Here is a 19,652-nt window from a genome sequence, read left to right as displayed (position 1 = left end):
GTTCATTTTTGTAAAATAACAGCGCACCCTTAAGACACGGACTAAGAAAGATATGGAAAACAAGGTAGGAAGATACGTAGACAACGAGTCGTCACTTCACGTTGCCAGCTTCCTTCAAGGTCGTACACAAGCCTTGTGCACGTGTTTTCCTTACTGTGCGGCGTTTAATCGTCGGATGTAGTTTCCTTCAATCATGTTTCACCAATTAGCTAAGAAAAAAATCTTTCAGGCTGCAGGAACCGTAATGCGAACATGTAGAATAGATATTTGGTCCTTTCTTGGGGGTTACGATATTAGTTTTGCAGTATTTTCGCACACAATAGGCGGAGATTATTGGCCAAACGACTGGTGCAAAATAAATTGTAAAAAATCTCGCATACCTCGTGCATGATATAGAAGCTTTCATGCTCCGAAGTTTCCAGTTCTCAAAACATCACTCCGTATTCAAGCTTCAATTGCAATGTAATTTGATGCATAGTGTAACCCACTTACTCTTGTTCGCAGAACTTTGGGTAGGCGATTGTGGTTTCATATTACTACAGTCAAAGTAACACTGCCTACAATTCCTTAAGTCCTCTTTTTGTTTTTAATATATATTATAGTGCACAAGTAAGCAAAGCAAGGCTGTTCATGCCCCCACCACCGTGCCATTATTCTCCCTCTTCACGCCCCCCCCCCCCCCCCTATAACACGCAGCTTTTCTGTTCAAGTGCAGACTGCAACGCGTATAAGGATTGCTTGCGCACAGCTCCGATTTGACAATGGTACCTCTTTTACCTATTTTTCTCCTTTGCGGCTTCCGGTACAATGCATCTATTCACATCCATCACGTCAGTGAGTTCCCAACGTGTCTCCATTCCCTTCATCCTTTTGCCGACGTTCAGATAAGTAAGTACAGTCTTATTATGAGGAGGAAAAATATTTTTTTAACGAGGACTTTAATAATTTTCAGCGTCAGCCACTCCTATATTCTAGCAGAAAGATCGTGATTTATCCTTACGAGAACTTAGCATGTTGTATTTTTCCTCCATATTTAACAGGAGCTCAAGGCTGCTGCGCCACGCAACAGGTTATCCCGCACATTGCATAGCAGCCCGTTATGCGTGCTTTCACTCCCACCTTCTCCATAAGTCTCAAGAATGTCCGCGTTCCGGCCCCAAAACAAGTGCTTATAAGCTCCGGCGCGCTCGCGTCGAAAACGTACGAAAATCTGTCAAGCGGAGCAACTCAGCGAATTTCTCATGAGCGCCGTTTGCGGCGGAGGCATTGTCCTGTCAGTCAGCCATACGTGGACGCGCCCGTTGCTCCCAGACTGATTTCGCGGACGAATAAATGACGGGTTGTTAACTATAGACGAAGCACCGTCGCAACCCACGTTGCTGCCACCGCGGCGCGGGTGGCGCGATCACCCGGCGTTCACTAAGCAACGTAGTTTTCTCCTCCCTGACACCCGTGCCCAGCAAGCAAAGCCCCAAAGTCACACACGCGCGCACCGCCCGCGTTTCCTGGACAGTCGTCGTCCCATACATACGTCCACGCCGCTCGAGGCAGTGCGAAGTCGAAATGCAGGAAAAGGGGGCAAGACCAAATCGCAGGGGCCAGAGGTGTATAGCCGCAGCCAGGTAGCTTGGTATAGCCGCTGCATGCTACGGCTGCTCCTGCAACCGACCCACAATAGCTTTTTTTTTCTTTTCCGCCACATCGTGGTGCCTGCATCAGTCTGTCTGTCGCTCTGTGCGAACGCAATCGTGGTCTATAGTTCGGCGTTCGTTTTGGTCGGCCGATTTCGAAATTGCAGATTCGGCCCAGGCCGTCAATCTCGGTCTTTTTTTAGAGGGCATTTCCGTTTTCTCCCCACTTCTCGCCCGGTTCGAGAAAGGAAGCGAGAAAAAGGAGCGGGCCGACGAAATGACGCGCTTGATAGGATGCCCCTCCGCTGTGCATCTCCGGGTTCGTTTGTCGGTCGCATTCGGCGGTGCGCGAGATGTTGCCGAACGAAATGCGGGCGCCGCTGCCGCCGGAGTGGCTCGCGTTGCAAGGCGGGTTCCCTCTGATGACTGGAGATCCTCCCTGACAATAATGTCGAAAGCGCTGCTGCGCGAGCCACCTTTCATCTGAGCGGCCCCCTATGCCAGGTCTGGCGCGGCGTGTGCGCGTTGCGAGACGCGCCTCACTCTTCTTGCAAACTATTAACCGAACGGGCCCGCCAGGTAGGCGGAAGTGGTTTAAGTTGGCGGAGGTAGTTTACCTGGGTGCTAGATAACGGGAGTTGGTGATGCGTCAATGCCAGTGCTGCGGTGCCGCACGTTGTTACGCCAACACCGGCTGGACGAACAGAATCCTGGCCGAAAACTAAGAGAGACGGTGTGACGAGGGAGCGCTGTGGGTCTGCGCTGCACTGCCAGACGCGTCGCTGCTTTCGATCAGACCCGTGTTTGCGAAAGTGCCGGGCCGTAAGCCACAAGGCTGAGAGAGAAACTGTGCCAGGTTTCACAGGACGTTGTTGTGCTGCACATTTGTTGCGTGGGATCTTTGAACACTGACGCTTCCGCGTCGCATGTCACAAGTATAAGTATATATATGAGCTGTGCACTCCAGGTTTGTGCGGTCTATATGAATGAGATGACTGATGACGGTACTATACTGCTTCTTCCATTCACCAATCATTGTTATCTTAAACTGCGAGATGTGAAGAGGTTGAAGTCTTGGACATAACAGCAACTCTGTTCTAATGTAGTGTGAATCAATGGAGTCAGCAAAACAAGTTAAAGGTTCACGCAGAGGAACGCATTAAAAAAAAAAAATTCTCAACGACAGAGCTGATGATCCTCAAAAATTGATAGCTGACACTTGAGAAGTTTTCTCTCGGGTACAGATGATTACAACCACTTACAGCAACATTTTCTATGTCCTTCGTGAGCTGTCCGTGAGCCTCGCTATGTATGCGTTGTCTCATTAGCTGCAATAAGTGCCTCCATCCTTAAAAATTGGCTCAAGCCAAAATCAGCAGCAAAAGCTATTCTGCAGAGAAATTATTAATTTTGTCGGCCTTGTGGGCGCTCTTTAATACCCAGAGATTAAACACGCATTTTACCAATGGGTGAAAGTCGCGTAAGTTTTTCAAAAGGGAGTATTTAGTCAAGTTTTATTTCATGCAGAGAAATTTATTGCTGAGTTCGAATAGTTAACCAGAGTACTTTGCTATTCAGCATATTATCTCGCAACGAATAGTATCCTGAGCGTGCAGCAGGAAGAGAAGGAAGAAAGAAGAAAGAGAAAGCAGGATGATCAACCAGCCATGCCTCCGGACAATACTCGCTACAACAGAGGACAACAACAACGACAACAACAATACTCTGCTCTTGGGGATGACCGTAATGGCGGTTGATGAAGAAAGATTAGAAAAAATAACCATAGCATAGTCAATTAGACTGTGTGAAAAAACGTTTGACAACCGGAGCTGTGTAAAGGCCCTAATTCAAGCCTGTAGCTGCTTCGTATTGAAGAAGTGGTTTCGTGGCCTTCCGCGTTCACTTTACGAAACGCATTTTCTAAACCGGAGGAAGCAGAATTTAGGTCACGTGCTGACTCCGAAACTCCCGAATGCGAACAAAAATTCTACAGATTTTCAAAAGCGCCTACATCGCAGTTCACAAATTCGTTTGAACAAGAGGAAACCGAGACAGCATGCGTATCGGGATATCGGCTCTTTTCACACGAAGTGAGGCACAACCTCTCTCATATTCGAAGAACTGTTTATGCGGCGCCATGCCATCTGGAGGACATTATGCACAGATACAAGCACAGAATCAAAGCGTTTCAAATGACGTAAAGTCGAGGCTACTCTGCGAAACTAATATACGAAGGCCGCGCTGCTTAACTAGCTGCAACTCAAAAGTTTAAAGCGGGTTCGATCCCGGCCGTGGCGGTCGAATTTCGATGGAGGCGAAATTCTAGAGGCCCGTGTGCTGTGCGATGTCAGTGCACGTTAAAGAACCCCAGGTGGTCAAAATTTCCGGAGCTCTTCACTACGGCGTCTCTCATAGCCTGAGTAGCTTTGGGACGTTAAACCCCGATAAACCAAACCAAACCATCAAAAGTTTAAGAAACTAGCTGAAAAATAAAAAAGGCTGAAGATGAAAGGTGAACCTTATTATAACCGATTCACTCGGAGCCTCGAAACTACGGCACTGCGCTTAAATTGTCTCCATTTACAAAAAAAAAAAAAGCGACCAGATGTTCGTGTCTGTGGCACGTATACCAGCTTAGTCGCACGGCGCTTGACGGATGTGCAGATAGCCAGCGCTGAAACGATATCAGTTTGAGGATATTCAAATAAGCTATTTTGCGCCTCCATAGGAGATTATCGTCTGGGCTGTCGTGTCTTGGGGGCACTGCGTTCAAGAAGAACATGGTAATAAATCCTGTATACAGGCTCTGGCCACGCTACATGTTAATAAAAAGAAATTCTCGTTGCTCATAAGGGACCATTATCACTATAATAACTGCGACCTGACCGGGATGGAGCTATTTCGAGCCAAAACTAATGACCAAAATTACACCTACAGTAGAATTAAAGTGCTGTACAGAGTACAGACCTCCCTAGGACGACACCTATCTGCGAGGCAAGGAAGATGCGGTGGCGCTGCTGTAGCCAGCTGGGTACAGTGGGGTAACAGCATGGTTTAGATCCCGTAAGAATACAAGCAAATAAAGGTTTTTAAAGTGGTTTTCTGATCCTACAGTGCGCCTATGAGGTCCTCCCGTCGATAACAAAAGCCGAGCACATCCCAGAACACAGTGCTCAGGTGTGAACCTCCACATCGAAGCCGTTGTATATTTAAAACGCTACAATATTTGCGTGTCGGAGCTGGCCCGTGAGAGGATACCGGGCAGTAGCACGGCGTTAGAAATTGATGTTAACAAAGCAGTCCAAAAGATTTTCTTATTCCGCAATGCACTTATGAAGGCGACGCTAGCAAGTACTTTTAAGAAGAGCATGGAAAGTATGCAACGTCATTTCAAAGCTGGTATCTTTTTAAAACGTCACGATAAATCTTCGTTGTGATCATGGACATACCCCCCACAAGCGCTCTATCAGCTGGGTTGGTTGGTTGGTACCAAAATTATTGGTCATTTTCAAAGCCGGGGGAGAGGGATGAAAGAGAGGGGGAACGAGATGGGGATCTCCATCATTTCTTAATGCGATGGTTGTCCGTACGCCTTTGCAGCTTCTCTGGTCCAGGCTGACCGTTGTTGAAATTTAACACAAGGTGGGATCTGCTGCGGCGATAACATGGTGCTTTCGTGTAGTGGTCATCGAATCTGATCTGTTCGCTCCGCCACGGGTTCCAAACCCAGTCGCGGCAATACTTATTTTATTTCCGCAGGTATCTGAGGGGCATGAGACAGACGTCGCCTTTTTCGGGATTGCTAGTGAAGTAGCGCTTCTGCAGTAAAGGGGCAGACTGTGCGGCCGGTGCCCTAACAACTTTGGCCCACAGAGACAAAAAACAAAGCAAGACATCGCCGAGTTCCCGGGTTCGAACCCGACCGCGGCGGCTGCGTTTTTATGGAGGAAAAACGCTAAGGCGCCCGTGTGCTGTGCGATGTCAGTGCACGTTAAAGATCCCCAGGTGGTCGAAATTATTCCGGAGCCCTCCACTACGGCACCTATTCTTCCTTTCTTCTTTCACTCCCTCCTTTATCCCTTCCCTTACGGCGCGGTTAAGGTCTCCGCCGATATGTGAGACAGATACTGCGCCATTTCCTTTCCCCAAAAAAACAATTATTATTATTCATCACCCAGTATTTCGAACGAAAGTATCTTACTGGTGCTTCATCTTATTGGCTACTATACCGCTCTCGTTGCAGCTTGTTCGATGTTGCAAGAGAACTATTCGGTCAAGTTCGATCAAATGAACTCCTAGGCGAACTCTCAGGCCGCTGGAATACGTGTACAATACGTTGTAGCATTGGCGTAGCAACCCTCGTAATTTATGTGTAGGGCAGGACGCAAAGGAGTTCAACAAACAGCGAAAAATATGTAGTCTTTATGTTGCATAATAAGAGCGTAGGTACTCATCTGCTCTTATCGAGTTGACCAAAGCATTGAGAACAAGAGAAACGAGCAGCCGGGAATAGACTAGTAAACCCTCCTTTGGGCAAGATTTACCAAGTGGTTATCTCCAGGGGTGGGTTGGCTTTCTGTACTCGCTAAAATTGCGCCTTCCGCACAGACGGAACTGTCGGCGGAGTGATTACAAGAGCTTTCAGCTTAGAGGAGATACCTGGAGAGCCTTTCACCGATGAAAATTTTCAGTATTTGCTTTGACACTGAGGCTAAGGCTCGCTGTCAAAATGGCCAATGAAAAAAAATACACTCACATTTCGTTTCTTGGATGGCATTAACTTTCGCCACTCATTAGGAAGCACATTTATAACTCTTTCTCTTGTTCACTACGCGAAGTTTTACTCTTGTGCGTATTTCACTCTTAAGAGCTTTTGGGAGCCGTCTTTGTGAAGCGCTTTTTACCCCCCCCCCCCCCCCTTTCCTCTCTCACTACCGACGCATCCCAACTTCCTGCCCTATGTGCGATGCACAGAAGGCAAATCTGACCCATATTATCCTGGCCTGTCCGGCTTCGCCTCCACCCGGCGGGCCGGTGACACTCCAAACACGGGAGGACTAGAAGACTCCACGGATCCGGCAAAACAGAAGATCGTCGACAGCCGCGCTGCCAGCGTCGTGGACCTTTTAAGCACGAGCTTTTGAGTGTGGTGGGGTCGTGCGGGGACCCAGCGGGCCTAGAAGGCCCGAATTCCTCTGCAAAATAAAGTTGTTGTTTTCATATCTTTCCCTCTTTTTCTCTCCTTATCCACTGTTGTCTTCCTCCAACCCTTCTTACCTCTCCTTGCGGGGGGTCGACCGATTAACGCCCTTTCTCAAAATTGCAACCATTTCTTTAGCACCCAGACAAATCAGCGCGCGTTCAGTACATATCTCCACAGTGACCGACCCTTGCTGTCACGGCCGCTCGCCCGTCTTTCCGGCTGTATAAACACCAATCTAGCGCCATCTTCTCTTTTTTTCCCAGATTGCCCCGAACACGTCTGATTCTCTTCACTCGCGAAGGCATAGCAGCGGCGCGAAACACAGCCGATAAAATAAGGAGCGCAATTCTCCTTGGAGAACGCCTTTAGTCCATCGCTTTTACTTATTTGCCTCTGTGCGCGACGCGTGTCTATTTTGTGTGGGTTTGTGTTTGAGGCGCAACGCACACGCACGCATGTGTTGGCATTTGTGCACGGTGCGAGCCTATTCCTCTCTGCGTGCGCTCTTTTTTTTTGCCTATTTTAGCCATGCATGTGTGCACGTGCGCATCCTTCCCGAGCATTTTGATACAAACGCAGCGAAGAAGACGCTCCGCTTGCATCTCAGGCCGGTGGGTGTGCGCTTAGCTTTCGTCCCCCGACTTCCACAGGACTGCATGCTCTCATTCCGCGTGCTCTCTCCGCTGCCTTTCCTCGCCAATAAATTTCCACGACGCGCACACACTCACACCGGGACGGGCGAACCCGGCACGGAAATAGGCCCCCCTGACACCCGTCCCGCGACTGCCTTTGTGGGACGGCGCTGCGGCGTGTGCTGCTGCCGCCGCGGTACACACACGGCTCTCGCGTGCCTCGCGTGCCTCGCCACGATGACAGCTCGGAAAACGCGCGCGCGTGCCGCTCGCGCACGAGGGCGAGGCTGACATCTTTCTCTATTGCTACTTTTTTTGTCATCTACCTCGCTACTAAAAGAAAGCCCCCCCCCCCCCCCCCCCCCCCGGTCTTTATTTCCTTGCGTGTCAACAAATGGGCTGAAAAAGCGCGCCTTAAAATTCTTCTCGCTTCTTGAGTTCCTTGAGATTGCTTGCCCTCCCTTTTTGTGTCGTTGGTTCCTTTCAGTTGCGTTTTCGTTTCAGACGCTTTGAACGCGGGCCAGCAGAACGGGACAACGCCGGGAATGACGAGGTTACGCCACATCGCCGCAGCAGAGCGGCTTTTGCGTTGACGCCTATGGAAACGCGGCGCCTGAGTAAACTGTGTGTGTGTGTGCTGGGGGGGGGGGGGGGGTAATTCGTTTGTAGCGGAAGCAGCTGCTGTCGACGTTGGCCGGCCTTGCTGCTCATGTATCCGGGATCTTGCGGAGACTAATTTTGCTTGTAAGGTCGGCACTGTGAGTTCCTGCGAGTGTTTAGGAGATGGGTTGACGTCACGGTGAACGCTTATGATAGGGGGGTTTCATAGAACCAATATTATCTGACGAGGTCCGGGATAAAGTGACGGTTCCTTTGCAATTTTATTGCTTTTCACTATCACTCCTGGGTGAGCTGCCGTCATGCTCTTGTATCGCTGGGTTCATCTACTCGGCACTGCAGAGGACAGCAACGAAATAGAAGGTAGTGAAGATAAATCTGATATTGTACCGGACGAATCACACCCCTCCTCAAACCCATATTATTTCCCCCAATTTTTGTTTAATAAGCGCCTGATATCTGTTCCGCTTACGTGCGTAAAACAGCATTTGCCCTTAGCTGAGTGCCCCGCCGCGGTGGCTCAGTGGTTAGGGCGCTCGACTACTGATCCGGAGTTCCCGCGTTCGAACCCGACCGCGGCGGCTGCGTTTTTATGGAGGAAAAACGCTAAGGCGCCCGTGTGCTGTGCGATGTCAGTGCACGTTAAAGATCCCCAGGTGGTCGAAATTATTCCCGAGCCCTCCACTACGGCACCTATTCTTCCTTTCTTTCACTCCCTCCTTTATCCCTTCCCTTACGGCGCGGTTCAGGTGTCCAAAGATAGATGAGACAGATACTGCGCCATTTCCTTTCCCCAAAAACCAATTATTATTATTATTAGCTGAGTAGTTTAAGCGGTAGCCTCTACAAATGCGCTCTTCTCGTGTCTTCGAGAGCATATCCGCAGAACGCTAACTCCAGACTTTTTCGTCAAATATTTAGGGGAAACCCTCAAGTTGGAGTAGATTTGTAATAACGGAGTAATTACTCATTGGAATAAAGGAGTAATTACTTCAAAAAGGAAAAGTCTGGGAAAAGGGAGTAATTACTGTCATTACAGACTTTTTCTCGACATTGCACCGCAGCGGTGGCCTAGTGGTTTGAGCATCCGCCTCGCATGTGGGAGGAGCGGGGTTGGATTCCCGCTGAAACCGAGTACCCATCGGTGATAAATGGGTACAAGCTTTCCCTAGGTCCGGTGCTCGGCTTCATTGGTGTGGAATGCTTGGGAAATCGGTATTTGACCGCACCTTCAGCAGTCGAAAACATTTTCTGCCATGGCGCTCTTTGGCCACAAATGCCCTTGAGCCATAAAAATGCATCATCATCATCATCATCATCATCGTCGTCGTCGTCGTCGTCGTCATCTTTTTCACGACTTTGCGGGCACGCGGCTTCTAGACTGGAACATCCACATGCGCGAGTACCGTGCCTCAGCTATCCCCCGTTTTGCAGCTCTGCGATCCCGTGCCTCCCACAATTCGGTGTCACGCATGGTGGTGGTCGTCGTGCTATTGCAATAAGGTCACGACACGTGGGCAAACGAAAAAAACACACCAAGTGCAAGCGTCACACCAGCGAATCTGCAGGAATTTCGGCCCACCGTTGTTATCAAAACACCTGTTCGCGGAAACAACGGGGTAATAAACAGTTTCGAAAGGCAAGAATGCGACTTTAACGACAGAAGTGACGTTTGTTATAGGCTCACGAAAGTACGCTCTTGCACTTGCATTATCTCAATGTCCTGTAGCACAGGCCACAGCTTCCTTCGGGGCTACAGTAGATGGTCTGCTGCTGGGTGAGCTCAGTGCCCGTCATGTTTTGTAGGCTGGCGCGGCTTCAGCTCCGCGCGTTGGTCGGCGGGTGGGCGTCGTCCGATACTCTTCCGGCTTGTACGTCCTTCACCCGACGCGTCCCGTCGTACGCGACCTGCGTACGCATTGGACGGGCCTTGTGGCGCATACGCCTACCGCACGTGACACCCGTAGGCAGCACCGATACACCGTCAGATAGCTCGCCTGTGCTCGCGCTTGGGGTAAAGTGTTTCCGGTAAGAAATAAATTTTTTTTGACAACTCCGAACTGTCTTTGTAGTTGCGTCGTGACTTCCTTTTTTTTTTGTAGTCTAGCTGCATGAATGATGTTGGACGGTTTCACGACGTACACCCTCGGCACAGGTGTGCTCAGCTGCACCTGTGCACGAGGTAAGCTCAGGTGCAGAGCAGAGGTAGAGGGGGTGTGCCACCACACAGCTCACGAGATACCCTGATCCATAGCCTCGACAACACCCCAGCCCCTCCTGCCGTGACTCGTCAGCCGCCTGTGAGCGTGCCGTTCCGCGGCCAGCCGTTATCGTGCAAGAAAAGATAGGCAGTCCTAAGCGTGCTTTAGTTTGCGCTGTAGAACTCGCAGCATCTTTTATGCCGTCTGGTAATTTCTACTTTTATTTGGGCGGTCGAAGTCCCTGCTACGCTCATGCATTACAAACAGCGATTACACACGCGCATTCAGATAGCACAAGATGCTACACAATCTATTCGTTTGGTGATTGTATTCAGCGTTTTAATGCTCACAATTTGATTTGATTTGATTTGATTTATGGGGGCTTAACGTCCCAAAGCGACTCAGGCTATGAGGGACGCCGTAGTGAAAGGCTCCGGAAATTTCGATCACCTGGGGTTCTTTAACGTGCACTGACATCGCGCAGTACACGGGCCTCTGGAATTTCGCCTACGTCGAAATTCGATCGCTGCGGCCGGGATCGAGCCCACGTCTTTCGGGCCAGCAGCCAAGTGCCATAACCACTGAGCCATCACGGCGGCCCTTAATGCTCACAATTGTCCATAACTTTCGTGAAAATGCGCAAGTGTAAACGCAATTATCTGCCCGTGCTGGTGTTGCTGCGGTGACACGACTGTAGGAATTTAACATCCACTGTCATTTCTCCTGAGTACACCTTGTAGAACGATATTAATTATCATATAGAAAAAAGTACATACAACGATAGAAGACAAAGAGCTAAGCAGCATGTTGCATATCGTAACCGGGTGTACATGTTTACGGATTTCTTGTGACGGTGATGCATCCCGTCTCTGACGAGCATTGTCTTATATTCTTCGAGTGGCAGGAATAATATTAGTACAGCTTGCTCCTCTAACAGTGTTTCTTACAGGATACACAGGGACGTCACCAGAGCACTGCCTTGTTAGTTGGCTGAGCACAGTATAAACGCGGTGCTTTAGTAGGTTCGAAAACGATATGCGAAGGATGTTCTGAACAAAAAGATGAAGGTAAGGAACGCAGCCGTCACTCAACGCGTTAAACACAGTGCACTATACCTCGGAAAACCGTGGCGGCTGTTACCGTGTTTACACGAGCACTTTGTCGACACGAATATAGGTCAACCTTCCGCCTTCTACGATCTGAAAGAAGAAAAAGACGCGTCAAATAGCTCGGCCCGCAAACCCGACACTTGTACACACTCCTTCTCAAATGGTAATTTCTTGAAAGGTGGTTGACTTTTACTAGCGTAAAGATGGCGAGAACCAACCTGTACGGGATGCTACGTGCGAAAGCGTTATAAAAAGCAGAATAGGACCAATGCACGCAAAATTCTAGGAAGACGTTACTCGCTTTCAGTGAGGGCCTTTTCTTTCCTTGAGATCACGAGAGAAGAAATATATACTTCGTCCTTGCTTTAAACCGCTTTTCGGTGCATTTGTTCCAGTGTACCGCATTTACCGCTGCACTAGGTTCACGATTGAGGAGAAAAGCTAAATCCACCAGCCACGTCCTACGCCGAATGCGCAAGAGTCCCTACCCTCGTTCTGTTAAGGACTTTGCAAAAAGTTCTTGAAGAAGACGCGGGAGTATTTTCTTCTGTTCGCATTAAACTAAGGACCTACGTAATATAATTTACAAGTTAGAATTATAAGAATTTTTTTATATATATATACATACACATTTTATTTTTTCCAGAAATTGGAAAGGTCTCCTGAGCTAAAAGCTATGAGCTTGACTAGATCCAGGAGACCCAATACATGGCAGCAGCGTGTGTTTACAAAAAAGAGATAACTAAACATTCACCCAAAATGTTTACAAATGAAACTGATCTATACTATTTCCATAGCATACACACAGCATTTAGCATACATGATGCATATCACAAAAAAGAGATCTCACACGAAGCAAAACAACAACAACAGAGTAATAACATCAATGTGCAATTTAATATGAAATATCGCTAACTGAACAAAAATAGGAATAGAAATCATATATTAGCAAAATAGGAATGCAGCTGTTTGACACTGTATTCATGAATAGAAAAGTATTTGTTGAGCGCAATAGGAAGGTTATGGGTCAAGGACTGATGTTTATAGAAAGTGCGAAAGCGCGGGATTGCCCATTTGTCTGTTTCTTGTGTTTATGTTTGAATTTGTAATGCTTCCTTTCCTTCCTTTCCTTTAAGCTTCCTTTCCTTACCGCTTGCGAGTAATCGTACAGAAACGAGGAATCATTACAGTTTGATTGCACTGCACTTTGTTAGATTGCTCTCCCACTGTCGTAATCACTTCAGGCGACCTCCAGAGACATGACAGCGTCCCGTACCGAAATCTAGAAGGCCGCGCCGCCCCCTTTTCCCCGGTGTTCCTTCAAGCGTGCATTGCTGTCGACGCTCTTGCAGGAGCCCAGGAGGGGAATTGCTGCGCACAAGGCCCGTAACAAATATGTGCCATACCGAATCGGTAAGTCGCGCCCACCGTGCGCGATTCTTTCCATATGTATCCTTGCCCTGCCCGCGCTAGACAAATACAATGTGGTACCTCTGACAGGAGCCCAAGATAAATTGCGACAGAGTCGACTGATACGCTTAGCTTATGCCTGCACCGGTTCTCCCATTTCGTCTATTCTCCGCGTCTATTCTCAAGTCCGCTTGCATATGCGCTTCGCACCACGCTTCAGCGAATGCCTTCTCTGCGAATTAAGGCGACTACGGGGAGAGAGCGACCGGTGTTCACGGACATGGTATTTCCTCGTCTCCTTATTCGCGGATCGTACAACGCCTACCCCCAAACTCTGTGTTTCTTCTTGCGCGTGATAACCAGCGTGGTAAAAAAAACAATAAAACTTCCTGAAGTTTAACGTATAACCTAGCTACTCGTGCTTCCCCTATTACATAACGTGGAAAAGGATTGTTACCGCGTTATAATGCTAAAGGAAAATACGCGACACACTTGAAACGCTGTCATGCATAACGGCCGTTATCGAGCACTGCCAACTTTGCAATGACCGCCCTGTATTTTAAGCGCTGCCGACTCTCCTTCTGTCTTCCTTTTCCGTAGGAAGCCCGTGACCGTTTTGGGCCCCTTTTTTTTTCTATCTTTAGACTCAAGGGCAGCCCTAAATTACGTCGCCGCTTGTTTCGCTATTTTTCCCTTCTTCGGCAATAGCTAACCTTCAAGGATCGGATTGGTTCCCTCCAGCGCTTTGTTTGAACTGTCGTTCGGGAATAACGGTTGTATGCCTGGATTCCTTTACACGACAGGACGCCTCCAAAACACTATTTTTTCTTCGCAGTTGACCTCAATCAGAACAATAAACTCCTTTTTTTTTTATTCCATGGAAGTCAATAAGCACTAGCCCTTGCTTACTAAGTCAGTTTTTTTATTTATTTCGATGTGATTTCATGAGACCTTGTCAGCATTTAGCGGACAGCTTCGATCGTAATATAACGAACATGTAGCAAAAAGATATTAATATGCAAAGGTAAATGCTATCACAACTTCCAAGGAAATAAAGCGGGCTCTATTCAGTCCATCGGCACAAAGGATGTCTGCGCGCACGAGTATATACCATACATATCCTACACAGGGCGTAATATCATGACATATGCAGATGTGTCGATCATATCAAAGTAAAAGTCTCAAATATTTCGCGCACCAAAGCCCGTTCATGATCACACTTAGATTTCTGTACCGATTCACAAACATACAGCCATCACCACCCGCCGCGGTGGCTCAGTGGTTAGGGCGCTCGACTACTGATCCGGAGTTCCCGGGTTCGAACCCGACCGCGGCGGCTGCCTTTTTATGGAGGCAAAACGCTAAGGTGCCCGTGTGCTGTCCGATGTCAGTGCGCGCTTAAGATCCCCAGGTGGTCGAGATTATTCCGAAGCCCTCCACTACGGCACCTCTTTCTTCCTTTCTTCTTTCACTCCCTCGTTTATCCCTTCCCTTACGGCGCGGTTCAGGTGTCCAACGATATATGCGACAGATACTGTGCCATTTATTTTTCCCCAAACCCAATTATTACTATTATTAAAGCCAGCAGCGTTAATTTTATAAATAGCTGCGTTGTCTTTCTAAAAACACTGGCACCGCCCTACAGATCAACTACGCGCTCAACATTGACCCGAGCTCGATGTGCCAACGGTCACGTTCGCCCGACGTTGCGATGCCACCTGCGGTAAAGCTTTTCACTTAGTCAGGACCTCGGGGCAACAGAACCAGCGGGCGAGCGAAACTCAAAGAGAGCGGAGCGTCCCGCCACTGCGGGCTAAACCACATCAGTCGCTTCGAACGGGTCGCGGCTTCCTTCCGGTTAGCTCGCGTGATTGACGTCCTAACGAGGATGCAGGCACGACACGCGCCGCCCGTGGCCGCGGACGAAAGCTTAGGGGCCCTTTCTTTATTCTCTAGGTTTTTTGTCGTTCGATGCACCCGGAAGAGCGCTTGGTTACAGCGGAAAAGAAACTTCGCCGTATTCCTTGCCTCAAAAGTTTTTTTGTTCTAAGGGAACGGCCTTCTAAAAGAAGAAACGCGGTTTTGTCTCTAGAAAAAGAGCCGGTGAGGTGCATGGTTCGGAAGCTTGTTAACCTCGGCTACAAGTCGCTTCTCTCGCACGGTCTGCACCGACTTGTTGCTCGCTAACCCGAGTGTCACGCACTGAACTCATTCAACAGAAAGGAACGCATCGCTCTTTGCGGAGAATACTAATGACGGGCCACTAATGAGCAGCTCGCGACTTATTGGCTGTCTCCAGCCGAATGAAATGCGGAACAGTTTAGGCGCGAAAAAAAAAGGGCAAGGCGCCGCGCACGCTACCGTGACCGCCGCCCCGAAAGTCTGCGAACTGGTTGCGGTCTTAACCGTTCGAGAATGTTATGGTTGCGCTCCGATGATTCTAAAGCTAGCACCGTCGTTTTCACGTTGTTTGCAGTGGCGCTCAACCATAACCTCGCAGCTGTGATTTACTTGGGGAGCCAATGTTATTGTTTACTTTATCATACGTTGGTATGTTATCATTACAGGGGAGAGAAACAAACGTTAGCAACAAAAGAAAAAAGAACGACATCGATCAGAAAACCACCTCCGTCATTCTCTCCTAGAGTGAAGATCGTAAAAAAAAAAGTGTGAAACAAGTTAGTCGCACTTTCTCCCCAGCAGCAATTCACGATGCAGCTTTCGTAAGTTTTAGCGTTTTTTTTACGGATTTATCAAATCTTATCAGACCTTTTTTTTCCTTTGTTGTGCATCCAATCAAAAGAAAAAGCACAAAGTTGCAATCGCATTAGCTGCAAGGACTTAGCGGAGCGTCAGTGCACAATTACAGGATGCGATGCTTCCTAAGATCTGATTCATCCGCACTACAGGCGTGTTTGCGGCCAATACAATTGCTTTCGTCCCGAGATAATGTTAACATCACTTGAGGATTTGGCAGAAAAACCAAAATCACGGAAATTCTTGGAACCTGGTCCCAAATGCTTGTCTTTTGTAACATAACAAAAGCACCCGCAGTCAAGTGTGAAGTATGCAAACACATTGAGATAATACCTTAACATCAGTTTTTTTTTCTATAGGAGTAATTGCAATGACATGAACGAAAGGTAGCATCTACGAGGTTGTTTGGCACATGTTTTCATTCAGAAGAAAGATTACCTGCCTCCGACCATTTTTTTTTTGTTTTCCTGTTTATTTTCCTGCTTTCGTTCCTGTTAGCTGATGCTTAATCCTTCCGCAACCGAAGCCCGCTGAAGTTCAGTCAACGACGAAGACAACTGGTCGACTTCATTAAACCTTAGCTGAGACATTTCTCGCATTCTTCGTGCCGAGGCGGTTCAGGTTATCTCAGCTGAATTCACGTAACAAACAGCAAAACAAAACACAAAGCATTGTTACAAGCCCCATAAAAACGCAGGCAGACTGATACTCACCTTGTATCCTCAAAAGCAAACTTCTTCATCCCATGCGATACAACTTACGTGCTGTGAGGCAGAAAGAACTTTCCCTAGGGCCTTGAGTGAACAGGAGTTTGGGCCTGCCTAGCCTGCTGCTCTAAATATGTCACAAGTTACACCAATTCTGAATGCATCTCTAGTGAAGAAAGAAAAGCAACTGGAAGGAACTGGGGGACGCAAATGCAGCCTGTAGCTTGTAATATCAGAGCAAACAGCTGTGGAGGCATGATAACTGGACAATTTCAGTAACTGAAATGAAACTCAGAGTCGGGCATGTGCCGGTTGTTTTGTTTTCTTGTGGATACTTTCAGACTGGTAACTAGAATTCAGTGTTGAAAACAGACAACAAAATATACACAGCAATGATTCTGCTATCACGCATTGATAGTGATTGATTACTTTTGCACGAGGTATTATCATTTCTTCTTAAGTCTGGCATAGTATACGGAAAGAGGAGAAAACACTAGCAAATGGAAAGAAGACGTAGATTAAAAGGTTGGCAAAAAAGCGACAAACAAAACAGACGTTTCTACTCGCAACCATGTCACTTAGAACCGCAGTGGTTATCACAAAAGCAGCTAGACCACCGCGTGCACTTTCATTTGGGTGAAACAGCATACACCTGCCATGACTTGTAACAGTCGAGCCTGCACATAAATGGTTTATAATATACTCGTAGAATGAGGAGTGCTAAAGATACGTTTAAACGCTTCAGGGGTCCACACACATTTTAGACACAATAATGCGACTTTAAATATACTTCGCAACGCGTATACGATCTAACTTTTATAAATGTAAGGGCTGGTGAACATAACATCGAAAATCTTCATAAAACAGAAAAAAAAATCACTGGGTGAGGCTGCAAGAAAGAACGAATGTGTGGCCGGAACCATATGGCAACGATATGCACTTACCCAGCTAGAAGGCACGCCAGTAGGAAAATCCGTCGGGTCATTGTCACAAAACACTCCATGGCTGGAAAGCGTAGGCGCCTAGGCGCCGAAGGAGCACCACAAATCCGATTCAGTCTCGGAACGCAGGCAGTCCTGCGTCGTAAGCCACTCTCTTTTTTTATGTTTCTTTTTTTTTGTGCAAAGAACCGCGGTCAGTCAAACTCGCACCACCTCATACTGACTCGGGGTCCCACGTCGGCGGCGCACACTGGTTTATATACAGGGGCGGTAGTCCAGTCTTCACACCGAGGTCTCCGATCGCACCGGCGCACAGCAGCAGGGAACGGGGGATGGCGACTGTCCGACTGAACTCCAACCCCGTCTTGACTTTTCGGTTCGCCTCGGGCGGACGCGAGTCGCGAGAAAGAATGAAACCGAAACCGCGGACGCCTTTTGGGCCACGAAACGGGCACGTCACCGAACCTTACGCGCTCCGAGCGACAGGATTGGTCGTCACTGACCGTTTTATAACGGAACCCGCCACGTGACCCAAAACAAAGGAGAGGAGACGCGCCGCCACACTCGATTCCCCCGCGCTGCACCGACCGCCGCCGCGGCAGCACTCTCCTCGTTGCCACCCCCCCTTTCCCCCTTCACTCCGCGCGAGAGTCTTTCCTTTTTCTTCTTCTTCTTCTTCCTCTTCGTTTTGAAGAGCGAAAAGTAAAATAAGAACGAAGAAGAGAAAAAGAAAAACGCAGAGGCGTGTTTGACGGCTGTCTCGGCCGAGCCCTGGGTGGTTGCGCTTGCGAGCTGCGCCGGGAAACAAGAGCGGCGGGATGACGTCGCTCGTGTGCCTGAGCGAAGAATCCGCGGTGGTCGGAGCCTCGAAGCCTTTGGGGGCTGAACCGAAGCTCGCACTTATCGAGCTCAGGCTCGATGCGACGGCAGACAAAGTGCAGGTCTGTATACGGAGGAAACCAATCTTGGCTCTACCTGTTTCCGATATTTGGGACGACTCGTGTAAGACCACTGGAGATCTGAAGATAGCGGATGCACAGCGGGCCCGTACTCCATATGCTATTCTTGCGGCGCCCGTCGCGGCGCTCGAGGCATCACAATATACTGCCCTAACGTGATGCGAGCAGCTGCCAACTAACACGTCAGTCACCGGACGTAACATGTGTGTTTAGCAGCCATCAAAGGCGCTTTACTATTAACACGTCAGCTGCGTTTTTCTTAGTTTCTGACAACGTTTTTACCTTAACCACCAGTTAGGCTGCGATATTTTTATTCGATGCGGATCAGTTGTTCAGTGCTTGTGGCAGCTCGCTTTCAAAAGGGATGAAAAAAACATAAAACACATCGAAGAACTATACCTGCAAGCAACGCCACCCTACGAGGGACGAGGAGCTGGTTGTAAGGCGGTCCACACGGACTAACTGTCATGCTTCAAAACTGCATAAAACATAGAGAACAGAAACCTTTCTAAGGCGTGGCGGCTTTCACAGCAAAAACTATGAGGTTCTCGGTTCCGCCATGATCTGCGCCCGTGCACTGTCGTACCTCTAGGAGAATTCGCTGGCAAGGCAGTATTTCACCTTTCGACCTCAGCTCGACGTCATTGTCTTCTTGTGTTTCTTCTTCGTGTACTTTGTGTTTTAACGTTTTTATGAGCGGTAACGTGGAAAATGCATCCGTGCTATCAGAGTGACTGGGCTTGACCCTTGAGTCAGTAGGGTTAGTTTACTGACCGCTGATGCGATAACATCGGCAATTTCGGAACCCTCTCCGCTTGTTACATTGTCGACGCGCAGGCTATACACCCCGGCTTGCTGGGACAAGGCGCATCGCACACCGTGCATGCGGTAACAATGACTCTGATAGACCACGCATGCCCGTTCACTAAATGCGCATTACCGGTATAGAAGATGCCGTAATGACTCCTGCTCATTTTTCTTCGGTGGTCGTGCTGAAGGAAGACATTTTCTCATGTCTTCTTTCTTGAACGCATGGTATCAATCCTACTTGTCCGTTTTCAATTTGTAGGATCAATTTAGTTTTATATATACCAATCTGATGCTCAAAATTTCCAGTTTTAGCCTTAAACTTATCAACTGAATGCAATGCACGCTACTGTATTGTTGTTTTTCATGCTGTTTACGTGGAAGTGAATGAATACCAAAGTCATGCACAAGCCGCGATCACTCTATGGCTGTAGCCTTCAAGTGCTTCGCACGAGTTTGCACGTTTCAATTCCGGCGCGGCAGTTGCGTTTTACTGAAGGTGAAATGCAAAAGCGCCCGTCCGCAGATATTTCTGATATTTAAGACCAGATGGTCCGAGTTAATACGGCAACACCTACATATTGTTATGCCGTGTATTGCTGTCTACGTGGTTGCAAAAGCATGAATGTTTGCAATTTTTCACGCCGATTTATTAGATAGCACATCCAATTTTCTCG

The 19,652-nt window shown here is 48.2% G+C and overlaps 1 protein-coding gene across 1 annotated transcript in view; it reads right to left on the bottom strand.

Annotated features, from left to right (window-relative positions):
• The window catches only part of LOC144129253 (salivary peroxidase/catechol oxidase-like), a 118,649-nt gene extending 100,962 nt beyond the window's left edge, over positions 1–17,687 (bottom strand). Inside the window, exon 1 of the mRNA XM_077663267.1 lies at positions 17,213–17,687. Within this exon, the coding sequence (XP_077519393.1) occupies positions 17,213–17,271 (59 nt within the window). The 5' untranslated portion in view covers positions 17,272–17,687. The remainder of the gene's footprint in view (positions 1–17,212) is intronic.
• Positions 17,688–19,652: the final 1,965 nt, after the last annotated feature.

The sequence above is a fragment of the Amblyomma americanum genome, chromosome 4, assembly GCF_052857255.1.
Source record: "Amblyomma americanum isolate KBUSLIRL-KWMA chromosome 4, ASM5285725v1, whole genome shotgun sequence".
NCBI lineage: Eukaryota > Metazoa > Arthropoda > Arachnida > Ixodida > Ixodidae > Amblyomma > Amblyomma americanum.
This window is presented reverse-complemented; position numbering and strand designations above follow the sequence as displayed.